The sequence below is a fragment of the Haplochromis burtoni genome, unplaced genomic scaffold (assembly GCF_018398535.1).
Source record: "Haplochromis burtoni strain Fernald_Lab_line unplaced genomic scaffold, NCSU_Asbu1 Contig_160, whole genome shotgun sequence".
Lineage (NCBI taxonomy): Eukaryota > Metazoa > Chordata > Actinopteri > Cichliformes > Cichlidae > Haplochromis > Haplochromis burtoni.
Window position 1 is genome coordinate 883922 of NW_024582521.1, and position 17270 is coordinate 901191.

Below are 17270 nucleotides of genomic sequence, written 5' to 3' on the forward strand. Positions count from 1 at the left end.
TTGTTTTGTTTGACTGCATTTTGGGAAAAAATGTTTCACCACTGCTTAGACGTGGCGAATTATATGTGCAAAGAATGTATGTATGTGTGTGTGTGTATATATATTATTATATATATATATATATATATATTATATATATAATAATATATATATATATATATATATTATATCTAATATATATGAATGAAACAAGTCGAAAATAACATGACATCATCGAGCTGCATCTGCAAACTAACTTGAAAGCATCAAAAAGGATCGAGTTTGCGCAAGTAAACCCTTACAGAAAGTGTCAAGTCAAGGACCATGAATCTATTATGGCATCTGAGACTGATAAAACTTAAAAGCACAATATTTCAGTGGCATTTTTAGCTCTTTGCAAAAAAAAATTCAGTGGTTTCAATTAAGTGTGTGCTCCTAGCAGAAATATCATACTGTTATATGGGTATGTGTGTGCATGTGTGTGCAAGCGAACGCACCATGGATAATTCTAATAATACTCCTACTAATAATAATGAGCCAGGATTTTTTGTGACTAAAAGAAAACATTCAGATTTCATCATTTATGCATCTAAAATATTGTAAATGCATGCAGTATATTTGTGTTATAATGGCAACAATTCTTATTAACTTTTTCGAAATATACTTCAGTCGTAACTTACCAACTTACTGTGAAGACATCGCATGACTGCACCGCCATCTGCTGCAGTCATTGCTGAGAGGATTGTAAACCAAATTACCCAAATACGTTTTCATTTTGAGTCATATCAGAAAATCTGTAAGCCTGTGGCGATATACTGTCTCTGTGACGGGGCCCAAGATCAGTCAAGATCTAATATGATCACACTGTTTAGTATGAGTAATGAAAAACAGGAGTATGTGCTACCACTACATGTATAACACGCGGTTCCTAATACAGAGCATGTTGGAGTTCCTACAGACTGTAAAACACAGTGTGAGAGTAGCTGTGCTGGAATGCCTGCAGTAAAAGCGGGTGCATGTTGGGGGCTGGTCTGGCAGGTCAGTGGCCCTGAAGGATAATCACTGGTGACAGGTGGGGTGAGGTAGATTTTGGCAGGTCACTCCGCTTTGGAAAGGCTGTTCCTGTCCATGAAGTCTTTAAGCTTGGTGGGAAAATCTGTCATAACTCCCGTGGCTCCCAAATCAAACGCCCTCTGAAAGTCATCCTCGTCATTCAGCACCCAAATGTACACCTGAAACCACATGAGGGATTTGTACAGTTAATACACACGCGGTCAGAGGCTGTCACACACAGGAATGTTTCTGTACTCTAGTCTATATTTGATCTGGTAGGAACCTTTCCAGTAACTGCTTTTAACCACAGTGTAACTACAACAAACACACAGGCTTAGTTCTGGCATTTTACAAAAGTTTTACACACTGTTGGAGCAAAACAAGGCACACGGAAAGTGGTGACAGTAGTAGTAGCAGTCTTCAGGAATAGTTCTCCTGGCTTCTTGAAGGACATTCAAAGCTCTTCTTTGGATGTTGGCTACCGTTTGCTCTATTCTCTGACAACATGATCCCACACTGCCATGTTTTACAGATGGCTGTAAACTCTCAGTGTTGTACCTCTTGACCTCCTCCATACATGCACTAGGACTAAATCATGGTTTTTAACGTGGGATTCATGAAACTACCATTTTATCTTGCTTTTCAGTTATTAACCTGTGCAGACATACAAGTGCAAAGTACTATAAAAGACCATGGGGACGATGCTGTGTGTAGCTTGAAAGCCAGGAAGCACAAAAAAGCCTCAGTTAGCATTGTTTGTGGCTGGCTGGTTGTTTGTGACACTGCCCCCTGGTGTACACAAGTACAACATGCAAACCTGTGCGTAGGCTCTGATTAAGACCAACGCGCAACCATCCCCTTTACATCAACCAATCTTGGAAATTGTTCCAGGACTGCAAATAAAAACTTGCCAGAAGATGTGCCATCTGCCTATCGCTACCACAGGCTACGTGACCATAAGAGACTGAGACCAAAGAAAAGGAAAAACATGCTACAACAGGAAGACTTTTGTATCCATGTAATCAGGTAAGGAAGTTCCAATGAACCAGCCATCCATTCTAACCTCTAAAACACTTCCATAGCTCCTCATTTACTGGTTCCTCACAGGAACCTGAATCAACTTAATTTTAAAGGAACTGCAGTTTTACCTGAATTCCCCGAGCTGTTAAATGGTCAAAAAGAGCTTTCCTCATCAGCAAACTGCAAGAGAAAAATAAACACTAATCAGCTGAGGTGTGTGACTGTAAATCCTTTCTATGTTAATCATGATCGCATAGCTACATCTCAGTAACACAGAGAAATACAAAAAAAAAAAAAAAGCCTAGTGCTGCTGCAGGTTTATCTTTTGTTGAACTTTCTGCTGATTCAACCACAAAAATCAAAGAGATTTTACATTTTTGGAGGAGAAAGCGACTTACGTGTCTGCCAGCCAGGCGATAAATCGCTGACCTCTAGTTAACCTGCTGGGATCCTGTAGTCTGAAAAAATTCACACAGAAAAGTAAAATAATTAAAAATGGTAAAAAAAAAACCCAACAACAACAAAAACAAAGGGCACTTGATTGATGCTATAACAGCATGACAACATATTTTTAGGAAATTTCTGAAATCTACCCAAGAAAATTAATAAATCAGTGCGTTTAAATATGCACAAGAAATCAAGTCAATCTCTTAATAAACACAATTTATGGTTGCAGTCTTAAAGCAAGAACTTCACACTTTAGAAGTGCAATAAAACAATTCTGTTAATCCTTAATGAGCGTTGGGCAAGAATAATCTGCTTTTTGACCATGATCCTCATGATCCACTAATACACATTTCACAAGGCCAAGCTGCGCAAACGTTTCTTCTAATGACCTAATTAGTGAGTGAGTTCATCTTTCAAAGATCATCCTTCAGGCAGATAACGGAGACAGAAAGGACACCAGCGCAGCCAGGGGAGTGAATCTGAGCCAGGTACTGTGAAAAGGCTTTAAAGCCCCAATTCAAAGTTAAAGTATGTTTAAATTATTTTCTTGCCTGAGTAATAAAAGTTATTAAAGTTGGAATCCCCTTTGTCTAAACTTCTGTAATTTGGAGGAAACAACAAACAAGTCCGTATATGTTATCCAAAAACAAGGCCCAGCTAATGAAGACTCCTCCAGAGGTTTACTCCACGTCCTGACGCTTACACAGTAGTGATGGGATTTCCGGCTCTTTTTAGAGATCAAACCACAGCACTGACAACTTTCTCCAGCCAATAAACCAGCAGCAGCTAAAACACAATGCTGCCAGATTTTACACTACTAATTATTAATAGTTTGTGTTGACACTGCAGCATAGATGACTTTAATCATTTATGTTAACTAAACTGTAGGTTAGTTAGGGTAAAAAGAAAACCTTAACCCTGCTCTGTTGTTTCATGTAGGGCTTGTTTTGTGACTGTATTAGTGAGGGTGGAAGCATGCTGCTGAGCTAACCCTTTCCTGAAAACTGTTTATCAAAGTTCCTGACATGCACCTTTTACTTCTTTAGTACCACATTCCCTGGCCACTTTATTAGGCACACCTTGCTAGTATTTGGTAGGCCTCCCTGTTTCCTTCAGAACTACCTTCATTCTTTATGTCATAGATTCAACAAGGTCATGTAAACGACCCTCAGATAGCATCCCATGGCAGCAGCAGATTTGTCGGCTGCACATCCATACTGAGAATTTTTCGTTCCACCACATCTCAAAGACGCTCTGCCGGACTGAGATCTGATGACTGTGGAGGCCGTCTGAGAGCAGAGAACTAACTGCCAAGTTCAAGAAGTTTGAGATAATCTGAGCTTTGCATTATACTGCTTATACTGTTATACTGTCACACGATTGGCAGAAAATCACCGCATCAGAACAGGTGTACCTAATAAAGTGTCCATAGAGCTTATTACTAGTATTTGGTTACATGAACAACAAAGTGCAAGTGATTTGGGTGTGTGACTGTGTGTGACGGAAACTCAAATACATTTCTATTTGTTCACTGTAGTGGATGCAAATCCACCTCCCTGTGTGCTCACTGCCCTGTCAGAATACCAAACAGCCTCTCAACTGTCATCAGTCCAGAGCATAGAGAGAGTTATTCGAATGTCAGCAGGTCTTCTTGATGATTTCTACATGCATTCAGTTGGTGTAATGTGTTTGGATGATTAGATATTTGTATTAACAGGCGTACCTAATAAAGTGGCCTTTGAGCTTATTTGTATTGCACTTACTTGGTGATAATGGAGGGCATGGGGATCTCCAGGAACTGCTCCTTGATTGGAACAAAGGGCAGGAGGCCGGTGTAGAAGAGGCCTAACAGCTGCAACACTCTGGGCAAGCTGAACAACACTGGAATATGAGGGTTCTGCAAAAACAACCAACCACACCAGACTTACCAGCAGTTCCAAGTCATTTTTATTCACCGAAGAGGATGGTGATGGCTTATGATGATAAAAGTGTTTCCTCTAAAACTCCCTCAAAGGGTCTGAACATTTTTAGAAACATGACAAAAAGATGAATAGTGATTCCACAAAGCAGTGCATTTAAAATACTGCTATATGGGACAGATTGAGCCCTTTTCCTGTAGGCATGCTGGTAGATGAAATTCTGTAATTTCATAACAACAAATTTTATAAATAGCTACACACATTTCACCAAAGTAATGTGAAGCAGCATATAAACGTACCTCTTTGTAACACTTTCTCACAATCTGGTTGCTGGCGTTGCCCCAGACAGTCAGATGCGCTCGGTCATACTTCACGACCAGCTCAGAGACCTGCAAGGATTGAAAACTCAATGAAACTACGAAACAGAACATTTTCTCTTGCTTTTGCTCTGTCCTGTTGCCAATGTTTAAAACTTAGAATTAGTTTTTTGATGAAAAGACGGCGGCAAAACTCGTAAAGTCTCTAGACGGACACTTGGAGGGCAGAGTCCCAATAACAAGGCCAACGTCCTCTTAAATTAGATCAGTTCAGGATCTGAACAGGTTATTCCTCTGTCTACATTTTCTCCCCTCTTCATCAGGTTTGTACTGTTACTATATGCATGATTGTGGTGACAGACAAATAAAAGGGACTTAAAAACATATCTCAGTCTTGGTTATCCAACCATCGTACTTTAGGAAATGCTTCACTTCCCTTTCCTTTACTAGGCACCATGGGCTTTGTAACTATGGAGGACTTTTTTTTTTCTTAAACAGGCTGTTAAGTCGATACATTTTCGGACAAGGGTACATTTTTTTTAGTTGTCATCACAGCTTATTTTAAATCAAGATGTGATTGAAGCGGCGACTTCAGCCCTAATTCAGGAGTCTTAACAAAAGCATTGCATTAACTCATTACTCGCTGAAAGCCCACTAGAAGTAATCCTTGAAGCTCTTCTCTGTCACATTGCAGGCCTGCTTCCAGGACAAAATGACTGGGTGTGCATCTTGGAAAAACCTGGAAATTATTCTAATTAATGTGAAAAACACATTTTTATTAATACATAATAGGTGGCAAAACCCATCATTAGTGTACAGGGGAGGCCAAATTTCATCTTTATGGGAGAAAGAGTTCACCATTTGGAATTATAGCCATTTTTAAACACTGCCTTCTCCAGTAGCCTAAAAGTAAGTGAACAGGTGATGAGATGTCCCTCGTGATTCCACAAGAGACACAAAATCTGCATTTGAGTCCAAGTGCTGAACTTGCAACAAGTATGAAGAAGGAAAGAACAACTCAAGGACGGTGGAGGTAGTGTTATGGCTCCCAGTGAAATCGGGTCACTGGTGTTTATTGATGACGTGACTGCTGAGAGTAGCAGCATGATGAACTGTAAAATGTACAGGCATGTACTCTTTTCTCAGATTCAGCCTGAGGCTCCAAAACTGGTCGGTTAGTGTTTCACAGTACAAAGTGATAATGACGTAAAGCATCCTGTAAAAGCAACCCAAGAGTCTCTCAATGAAAAGAAATTAGATATTCTTTAAAGTCAGTGACCTGATCCCAACTCAAAGGTGCCTGTTTTTCAATAACCAAAGACAACAGTGACAGAAGACCCACAGACAGGCAGCAACTGAAGGCAGAGGCAGTAAAGGCCTAGAAGAGCATTTTAAGGGACAAAACACAGCATTTGGTGATGTTTATGGGTTCTGGACTCCAGGCAGTCACTGACTGAAGTATTAAAACAATCTAAAATGATGTTAGTTTGTCCAGTTCATTTTGAGCCACTGAAAATCAACTATGTATAAAAATGGCTGCAATTCCTAAAATGTTTTAATACAAATTTTTCCAAAAAACACAAATTAAAACTGCAGTTTGATCTAAAATCCACTAAAGTGACGTACAGAGGCAACACTACAAAAATGGTGTCACTGTCCAAAAAGCTATAAGGCTAACTGTACACTGTTTCCTGCACAAGGAAATAACCACAAGCTGCATGTCATCAATACAGTAAAGCAAGTTTCAGTCAGGGGTCGAGAGAGATGAGCTGCTTAATATAGCCACCTAACACACAACACACACACAGACACACACACACACACACACCACACACACATCACACACACACACACACAACACACACACTACACACACACACACACACACACACACACACACACACACACACACACACACACACACACACACACACACACATCACACACACACTCATCACACACACACACACACACACACACACACACCTTCTTGATGAGCGTGTCATTGTTAACCTTGATGTCAATGTTAACAGGAGTGTTGGGAAATGCGTCAAACACGTCCCTGAGGAGAGGGATGCGTTTGTCCTCTCCTCCTTCGCAGATGCACTCTGCACAGACAAGGACAGGTTAAAAACACCATCAGCTTCAGATTAGACGCCGGGTTGTGCGCACTTGTGATTTTAGCGGTAATTTTCTGCCCGTCAGCTGTCAACTGTTATAACCTAAAATGTCGATTTGTGTCACCTATTGAATAAATACGTTGCTTCGTGGTAATTACACAAGTGACAGATACGTGATGCTCACCTCGCTGAAAGGTTACACCCAGCCTGCAGAGGTATGGAGGGAGTTCCTGCAAAGAAAGCACAACAGACACAACTTCAGAGTTTCTGGAAACAAAGCAGTCATGCTCAAAATAAATCCAGGATTTCTGATATAGTTTTCTCTAGAGCAGCCATTCCCAAACTTAAGACTTCCGAGGTCAGCTGTGAAATCTGAAAATCCTCTGCAGACAAACCTTTAAATCTGACCGTTGCACAAGTCACTAAAATGTGTTTTTATTTATGGCAGGAACAACTGTTTCCTGTTCCATCAAAGCAAATGATGACAATAATTTCTTTGAGTATACTGGGTGTTTTTTTATTGTCTTTGTAGGGATTTCAGAAATGTTGTTCATGCATATTAACTGAAAGATTTTTTAAGAACAAGAATAAAAAAAAGAGTCAATAAGAATGTTAATAAATGTTTAAAATAATACTCTGGCCAGAAAACTGAAGCCCATATTTTAGTGTCTTGTTGTTTTAAATATATCTTGATTTCTTTGTTACCTCTTTTGTGCTGGAGAAACAGAGAAATATTCTTTATATAAGACAACTTCTTCAATCTTACCTCCACCTTCTTTTTCATTTGTTTAAGCAAAGATTGATGTGATTTATATATACTGTAAAGTAACACACCATATAAACCACTGACACTGGTGTTTTTCATTTTATTTGCCAACAGCCAGCCATCAGTCAGGAAGGCTGGTATCATTGTTTAGATGAGATCAGTAAAGATAAGAAGTACTTTATTTATTCCATATATGGGAAATACTCTTAGGGTCACTGTATCTGGATATTTATGCTGATTTATAAGTTCTACTCCTTCAAGAGTCTAACCTTACTGGACACCAAGGTCTGTGCTTATGTCTACAACAAGGCCAAAGACCATTAAAACCCACTAAGCCTCATCTTCAGTTCCAAAATATAAAATTTAACTTGTAGATGGGATCTCTGACCCAAGAACCTCTACAAACACACAAAAATACTTCAGTTTAATGTTGTAAGGCTTCTTTGCAAGACAAAAGCATTTTTTTCCCAATAAGCATTAAATGTGTAGACTACCAAATGTTTAAAGAGGAGAGCAGAGCTTAGCCAAAATCCTAAGTTACTCACAAGGAATGTAGCTGGATAAGAGTTTTTTAAAATCACGTGACGTAATCAGATGACTTGTTTTTGACCTCCCCTGATCAAGGCGCATGATCCATCAAAGCTCATATCATGTCTAAACACAAACCACATTCACAGTTGTGGTCAGACGTTTCAACTAGTGATGTGACGTTCTGTATCGAGGCTTCGGAGCGTGTGTCGAGTAATGGAGGGGGCGTTTCCGCGAAGCGCGTATCGAGGCTTGCTTCATTTATGGGAGGAGCTGAAAATGATGACGTCCGAAGCCTCGCTGCCCGGCTGTACCACGTGACTGGTTCATGAAGTGGTTCGAACTTTGCCGCGAGATATGACAGCGATATAAACCCCTCAGACTTCATTCAAAAATGTGGGTGTTTGATGGAGAGTTGCGGTTAGTGAGAGTTTGGAGACAGTTTGGAGGTTTATGAGAGTGAGGAGAGAAAGTCAGGAGAGAATGGAGCCAGCTAAGAAGAGGAGGATGTCCTCCCCTGTGTGGGAACATTTTGATCTTATTCCTCCCAACAAGGTATGTAAATTTCTACAGAAGATGTATTTTCATAATACTGATGGTGCAATACAATTTATGTTAAGCTGTCTTGACTTTTGTACAAGGTGAAGTGTTTGCTATGTGCCAGGGAGCTGGGATATAACAACAACACCTCATCCATGCTTAGGCACTACAGAGCTTTGCATGAGAATAAGGGGAACACCGATTGTGGAGCAAGACCAGGTGAGCCATCAAATGCAATGATAATATAGCATGCAGTAATGTTACTAAATGATATAACAATATTATACAACTGTTATAAGTTACGTGTGTGATATTTATATTTGTGCTTTGTCTTTATTGTCTTTCCTCAGGAGAACAATCTCAAATAGATGAAGACCTGGTTGCATGGTGATTGAGGACTCCCAGCCATTTAGCATTGTGGAGGACAAAGGATTCAAAAGATTTGTTAAATCATTAAATCCTAGCTATGTTCTCCCCACTAAAAAGGTCATAAAAGCAGTGAAAATTTAGTTTTTACAGAATAAAATGTGAACAGGCAGGACTGAGGCTCAGTGTGTAGCTGTCCATACCTCAACGTTACAAAAGCACAACTACTGTCCACACCCCAACCACACCTCACCTCACAGTAAATGATCATTTCCATTTCAAGCATTTCCAAATAATCATTTTCCATACTGCCACTATAAATATACACAGTATACTGCCATCACTACAATATACATGTTTTACACACTCCTTTTGTTGTTGACATTTACAGGCTGTGTGCAAAATGCCACACTCTTCAAATTCATGCCAGCTATTATTTTTACGTCCAGTAGGTGTCCTGCTAGAGCAAATGAAGCTTCATGAAGCTTCGCGTTGGGGTGAACCAATTGGATGAAAAGCTTCAGTGCTTCATGGGGCTTCATCTGCCCATCACTAGTTTCAACCCAATCATGATGAGCATGAGTGTCATGATGATTTGGGGCTTTTAATGATTCCTTTCAACTGTTGTTTTTCCAGGGTGGAATAATCTTTAATGACTTTTAAAAACAACTGAGTACACAAGACTGAATTTATGTAAATTTTGTTTGAATTCTCAATGAATAAATAAATAAATAAAAATTAGTCCACGACACTTCTGTCTGACCGAGCTCTTTGCCATATATGTAAAATTAAAATTCAGTGTTATATTTGTAATTTTTTTTCATGCAAAGAATTAAACATGCACAGCGCTTGATCAATGATGAGAAGAGATTTGAAAGTGGCTTCAGTTCAAACTTACAGCGTAGGTCACATCGGAGATGTTGGTGTCGATGCCGCAGGTCCTCTGCAAGTCGCCATCATGTGAAACCACTACCTGTTCATCTTTTGTCAGGTGGCAGTCCAGCTCCAGCATATCTGTGCCGACATCCACAGCGCTGCACGATCCGACACACAGTACGCATATAGACTCAGCCGCAATCTCAAGCACACAAGCATTAGCATTGAAATTTGGACCCTAACCATGCAGTATAGCACACACAGATATAGCACACAGATTCAATAAATGCATAAGACAGTCCACCTCTTGTCTGATTAACTAATCAAACAAAGGAGAACCACAAGGTTATCTTTTACACGAACTGTACATATTGCACCAATTCACAAGCTTGATTGTGGGTAAAAGAACTAAGACAACATCTCAGATGACACACACCGTCCACAGTCACAAGTGCAAATCCCAAAGAAAGAGCTGTGTCTTATGACTTTGAAGTTTCTACTCACTGCTTGAAAGCCATCATAGTGTTTTCCAGATTTTCACCTGCCCCTGAAATCGGAAAAATAAAAACTCAGATTTCTTTTTACCTGCTTGGCTGTGAAACACATGTCTGAAAGAGTGCCTTCACTCCAGATGTGGGCATAACAAGTATCTTCTCAGGGCGGGGGGGGGTTCTGATATTTTGCTTGTGGTTCATGTGTAAGTTTTTCTAATTTTTATCTTTAACTCATATCTGCAACTACTGCCCAGTAACAAATAGATGGTTATAGGATCAAAACCATAGAAGGGAAATGTGACAGTCAAAAACCTGAATAACAAACCTGTTTTTACCCATGAGTAAGTAACTAGCTGTTAGTGGGACCTAAAAGAGGGAAAGTAAGTTGGGATTAAGTGGCACCTTTTACCTTTTAAGTCAAGGGCTGTTCTTAAGAAAGAAAACTGGTGACCTACCTCCACGGTGAGAAATGTGCTTGCTGACGAAAGTCTCTCGCTTCTTTCGATGTAACAGATTTGGGCATTTTAGCAGCAGGGCAGAGGTGAGCACGTAGCCCGTTACCGTTGACAGGACATACACAGCAGCACACATCTTCTATCAGTCCCCTGCAGAACAAACACCAGACATTTAGCAGTGGCTGTGTCTGTCAGATAAATGTGTGGGGTTTTTGTGTGTTTTTTTTAATGCAGATACATTTTTCCCACTCACTAAACGTTTTTAATCACAAACACTGAACAAAAACAAACCTATTTTCTTCATATTTTGCAAGGATAACAGGAAATAGGTCAAGTGAATTATTGATACATGAAGAGATTAACACACTTTAACACAGCCTGGATTTTCTTTAGCAAGTTTTCTTATAATTTGCTTAGTAGTCTTCAGGAACAGTTCTCCAGGATATTCAAAGCCTTTCCTCTGATTTTTTAGTTCTTGTTTTTAAGGACACACAGCACACTGTGCCAATATATACCAACTTTTCACTATTTCAGAATCATTTTGCCAGTGCCCATGTCTGCGCTTGTCAAACTATGTTATCATTGGATTCAGCTACAGAAATGAGAGGGAAAAAAATGTGTTTTCATACAGGCTGCTGGTAACAAAATACCTAAAGATACTATTTAAAAAGGGTTCTTTGGTAGTTAATCCCTTGAGTTAGGTGCCTTTTGAATGACTAGAATGACTCGTAGGTCAGTGTTAAGTACCTGAAGAAAAGAAACCATTTCTCTAAAAATGACCAGGTTCATGGACTGAACAGAAAATGAGTGAAAAAGCAGCCGATGTCAAACAAAAAACTTTGAAAGACCTTCAGAAAGCCGGGAGAACTATTGCTTAAGACAAATTCTTTAAAAATTACAAGAAAGTATGGCTCCCTGGAAGCACAGTATAATTGGGGTGACTCAGGTCTTTTGCACAGTACTGTATAATCTACATTTTTGTTTATCAAATACTAAGAAAAGGAAAGGCAGGAAAACACAGATCTCAGACAAATAATGTTCAAACTGAACATTTGAACTCTACATGGACCATTGTTGAGTATGTCACTAATATCTCCAGCTGAGCAATTCTTAAAATAAATTCCATAAATGTACAAATGTGAGGTCCTAAAATGCAAGTTTTGTCTTAATAACATGTGAAATCTCAAAACACTGTTCAGCTAAAGCTAGTTAATACTGATTAGGAATTAAAGGAAATCAACTGAAAATATGCCCTCTCACTAAAAAATGTTTGCATCACTTCAATTTTTGAGTTTAAGTTAAAAGAAAGAAAGAAAACAGTAAACAAGACACAACAAAATTAGACCAAAACATGAACCCAAAACAAAACAGAGTTACAGCAAGTTACTTACAGCACGCTTCCTTACAAGCTCAAAAAAAAACAAACCAAAAAACACCCCTGGCTGAGCACGAGCTCCTATTTAAATGACAAAACAACACATGCTGCAGGTCAGGCCCACAAAAAAAGGCTGGGCGGAGACATCGTCAGCCTACATAGTAGAGCTGGGCGATATGAGATTTTTTCATATCACGATATGTTTTTTTCATTTCAGGCGATAACGATATCTATCACGATATAAGCCAAATAACTATATTTGTAAGATTTAAATGTGCCGTTGCTCACAAGTAAAATGTGAAATAATCAGCAGCTTGTTTTTATTTAAATATTTATTTCCCATAATAAGTTCAACAGGGTAGATGTACTTAAGGAACATGAGACTTTTTCAGATAAATAAAGGCAAATATTGCAAACTACACAAAAGGCAGCCGCTAAAGCGTTTAAGTTTCAAAATAGAACAAAGAAACAGACTAAATTGTCAATTCCACTTAGAAACAAAATATTAATTCTAAAAATAAATCTTAGTTTGTTTTACAGAAGAACAGACAAAACTGACTAACTTTTGTCAATATCAAATAAACTGAGAACTAAAAGGAAATTCTCAATCTCTCCTTGTTGTATAGCTTAGCTTTTCAAACAGTTTTAACAGTTACTTTAGTCTGACAAAAGCCGAATGACGAATTAGCGCTTCCAGTCAGAGACTGAGGCTACGTCCACACGTACACGGGTATTTTTGAAAACGGAGATTTTCCGTTTTCGTTTTAAAAAATAATCCCGTCCACACATAAAGGCAGAAATGAAGGAAAACGCTGCTATGAACATGCCAAAGCAGCAGGTGGCGCTAGATTCCTAACCGTGCAGAAATGTTGGCCAATCAGAAGTCTAGAAGCCTCGGTGGGAAAAAGTAAACAAAGCTGGGGCATAGAAGCAGAACCGAGTCGTATGTGTGGAGGGACAGTAACTGTGTGTATATGTAAGCATTTAAACACTGCAGAGAGTAGAATTAACAGTAACAGTATTGTAGAAATTCATTTCACCGAAACAATAACGTGGCGCACAGTGTGACGTCAAAAAATGCGCACACCTTTGACGCTGCGTTTTCTCCGTTTTTCTAGTCCACACGTAAATGCAAAAACGGAGTTTTCAAAAATCTTCGTTTTCAGTGACCAAAAACGCCGTTTACGTGTGGACGAAAGGTGCAAACGCATAGAAAAATCTGCGTTTTCAAAAATACCCGGGTACGTGTGGACGTAGCGCATGCACCAGTTTATTGTATTTCCAGACTTGCTTTCGGCACAATTTACAGTGCACGCTACTCTGTTTTTTGTCAGACTTGAAATAGCCGAAATACCTTCACACTACGGAACTTCTATGGCTCTTCCGTTCGACAATCTCTCCGGCATTGGAACCATCATCTGTTTTCTCTTCGGTAACCTTCGGTCACGCTCGGTTGATTTTTCTAGTCGGCACACTCATTTCCTCCATTACCCGGGCGGTACGGTGGCTGGCTGCTTCCCAAACAAATACACATGTGCGGCTTGGCACTTGTGCTGTACGTAACAAGTCACGTGACGTGACGCTGCGGCTGTGATTGGTTCGGCTCTGTAATTTGGATTGGCTGTTCTTTTTTTTCTTTTTTTTTTTTTTTTTAAGAGGACAAGAGCGGCGAGGTCTATCGCGATAGTTAATTTTTCTATCGAGAAAAAGTTATATCGCGATACATATCGTTATCGTTCTATCGCCCAGCTCTACTCTGATTATCTTACTCCAAAGAAAGTTCACATTTTACATGGATAAAGGTACCTTCATGCCTTTTACATTTCCAGCACAGAATACATCTTCCATTAAACCTATTTTATAAAGGCGAATAGATATAAAGAAGTAGCAATGAAGTACCTTATACTGTCAAATGTGTTACAAATAGGGCTGCCACAAACGATTATTTTGATAGTCGACTAGTCACCGATTATTTATGCGATTAGTCGACTAATCAGATCATCATCCACTGGACGTAAAACTACAGCTTATTGCACCAGCAGCATCTGCTCTTATATAACTATCATTAGCTTACAGCTTTAAGCTTTTAAGGTGCTAACTAAAAATAAAGACAAGATGATAGTTTATTCAATTTTAATGAAATTTGCAGATTGTTTCGGTAAGTTTAATAAACTCCTTGCTATCTAAAATATAACAGGACACCGGAGTATATTCTCCAGCATCTCACACTTCTGATAATCAGCTGTCTGCTTGACGTTTATTCAGCTGTGTAAAAACTATAACTTTAATCTCAGCCAAACCGATTTACTCAGGAACAAATAAAATACTAAAAAAAAAAAAAGCCAAACAACAACATTTTTAATTTATCTAAGTGACTCATATATATTTAACCTGAGTGCGAAAGACGCGGTGGGTTTGAAAACAATTTGCCGGGAGTCCGGTGTTCTCACCGGCGCTAGTGACCTAGCCCCCGGCTAGCTATCGAGCTAGTGGGTAACAGACGTCTCCGAAAACGTCGGAGCGCTTTTGAAAATATGTGGTGTCCTGATAAACTGAGCCGATATTTGAGGTTTACACAGCTACATTCTCGCCTGAAAATATGTTAAACGTTTATTTTGTGACCCAGAAAGAATAATAAGAGTAATATTAAAACTAACTAGCTCCGCCATTGTTGGAAACTAAGCTGGGCCGCGCTATGAATTCTGGGACACAGCTGCTTCTTCTTCTTCGGGGTTTAACGGCAGCTGGCATCCTTGTACATGCAGTGCTGCCATCTTCTGTTTCAGTCCGTTATTACACTCTTAAATCCTGCTATTATTCCTGCGTCTTTTGCGATCTTACAAAGCTTCAAACGACACGTCGACTATTAAATCAGTCGTCGACGATTTTGATAGTCGACGTAATCGTGACTAGTCGACAAATCGTGGCAGCCCTAGTTACAAATTTACTATTACATGGTACTCTATCCCAAAAACTGAAAAACTTGATAATTTCAGTTGAGAAAAGCAGTGTAAGTGAATAACTGATCCAAGGACAAAAGAATTAACATCTAAGAAATGATGAAGGATTCAGCACATATCAAAAGCGTTTCTTAAATAAAAAGACAAAATATAGCGATGTGATGCATATGCTGGGAGCCCACCCACAGAAAATGGGAATTAAAAATGCCTTCACATATTTTTATCAGAAAAATCTAACTCCAAAAGATAAGAGATCTACCAGAACAGCAGCTCCACATATAAAAGAGAAAGAGAAATGCTTGTTTACTTTTTGTTGCAACCTCTAATTTCTTGTTCAAGTCAAAGTTGACGCTGCTGTCATATTTTCAACATTGGAAATCCTGTTAAGTAACAGATAACAACAATGACATTCATTATCTCTAAAACCAGCTTACTGCACACCAGCTAAACTGTGCTAACGTTAGCTGTGAAAGGGGCGAGCTAACAACATGACCCTCTTACCTTTGTCATCAAATTGTTCGGACTGTTGTTCTTAGTTGTGTTAAATAAGTTAGCGATGTCCACGTGTGTGTGAAGCGAGTTCGATAAAGTGATGAACTAGCGTCTCGTCTACAGTCTCACTGAGCTTGGAAAAAAACAAAACACCACCACTAGCCGGCCACTTTGTCGTGCCCATGCGCACTTTGCTACTTCCGGCTCGGGGACTTTTCACTTCCTCTCGGATATTTCAAAATAAAATTGAAACGTCACGACTTTTCTAATGAAGAAAAGTCCACTGTTTTTTTTTTTGTTTTGTTTTTTTGTTATCATCAAACCTAAGTATTAGTTGACACTATTTTTAAACAAAATGTCTTAGATTCACTGTTTTAAAAGCTATTATTGCTTATGAAAAAAGAAGTGTATGGTAGCAAATATTAAAAATAAGAGGGACATGCAGAGCTGTAGTAACTACAGAAGGATCAAATTGGTACTATGAAGATATAGTCAAAAATATGTCTGAAGCTAGGTTACAAAAAGAAGTGACAATCAGGTGACAGCGGTATGGCTTCATGCTGAGAAAGCACACTACTTATGAGATGTTTGCTTAAAGAGTGTTGATGGGGAAGTACAGAGAAGGTCAGAGGGAGGTCTACTGTGTCTTTGTGGGTCTAAAGAAGGCATATGATAGGATACTAGGAGAGGAAATGCGGTACTGCACGAGGAAGTCAAGAGTAGCAGAAAAGCATGTGAGGGTGGTGCAGAAAATGAATGAGGGCAACAAGACAATGGTGAGGTTTGTGGTAGGAGTGACAGATGGGTTGAAGACAGGGATAGGATTACATCAGGCTATTCTTGTTTGCAGTGTTGATGGACAGGTTGGCACATGAGGTCTGGCTGGGGTTTCTGTGGCGTATGATGTTTGCAGACGACATGGTGATATGTAGTGAGAGTAGGGAACAGGTGAAAAAGAGCCTGAAGAGGTGGAGGTATGCTCTGCAGAGAAGAAAAATGAAGGAAGGCAGAAGAAGAAATTACATTGCACACAGCAGAACACCTGTTTCCTTATTTATTGCATTGTATGATTAGAAAGATTTCAAACCCACTGACCCAGTTAACTGAAATGTGTCACATACAGTATATACAATATACAAAATTTTAAAAAGTTCATGCAGAGTGTAAAAGCAGAGTGTTAATGTCACCTCCTGTTTTGGGGAGTTGTACATGCTCAATACCACTGTAGCTCAGACTAGACACACCGTGATTCATTTGCTTAAAGTGGCTGGGAATTGGACTTCTGATCATGATTTCTGATGGAACAATGTTTCTTCCTTTCATTTACATGCATGAATTACCAGTGATGGGAATAATGGCGTTACAAGTAATGGTGTTACAAGTAACGGCGTTACTAACGGCGTTACTTTTTTCAGTAACGAGTAATCTAACTAATTACTATTCCTGTCGTTACGCCTTTACCGTTACTAACAAGAAAATATTTTTCAGCAAACAGATGGTTGAAGTTGTCTTCAGCTTACTGCTTCTTAGTTGTTCAGTTGCTAGTTCCTCAGTTGCTACTTC

General features: G+C 39.2%; 1 protein-coding gene across 3 annotated transcripts; it reads right to left on the reverse strand.

Moving 5' to 3' along the window:
* Positions 1 to 183: 183 nt before the first annotated feature.
* gdpd1 (glycerophosphodiester phosphodiesterase domain containing 1) lies at positions 184 to 15909 on the reverse strand. 3 transcript variants are annotated; one of them, XM_005933141.2, is made up of 11 exons: positions 15717 to 15909; positions 10881 to 11030; positions 10436 to 10478; positions 9954 to 10089; positions 7040 to 7085; positions 6722 to 6843; positions 4718 to 4807; positions 4263 to 4396; positions 2451 to 2510; positions 2181 to 2232; positions 184 to 1211 (listed from the first exon to the last, which is right to left on the reverse strand). In XM_005933141.2, exons 2-11 carry the CDS (start codon positions 11014 to 11016, stop codon positions 1077 to 1079), a joined length of 954 nt encoding a protein of 317 aa, XP_005933203.1. In that variant the 5' UTR covers positions 11017 to 11030; positions 15717 to 15909; the 3' UTR covers positions 184 to 1076. The 3 variants fall into 3 exon arrangements, with proteins under 3 accessions (XP_005933203.1, XP_042081053.1, XP_005933204.1); XM_042225119.1 differs by lacking the exon at positions 15717 to 15909 and adding an exon at positions 15523 to 15701; XM_005933142.3 differs by lacking the exon at positions 15717 to 15909 and adding an exon at positions 12272 to 12477.
* Positions 15910 to 17270: the final 1361 nt, after the last annotated feature.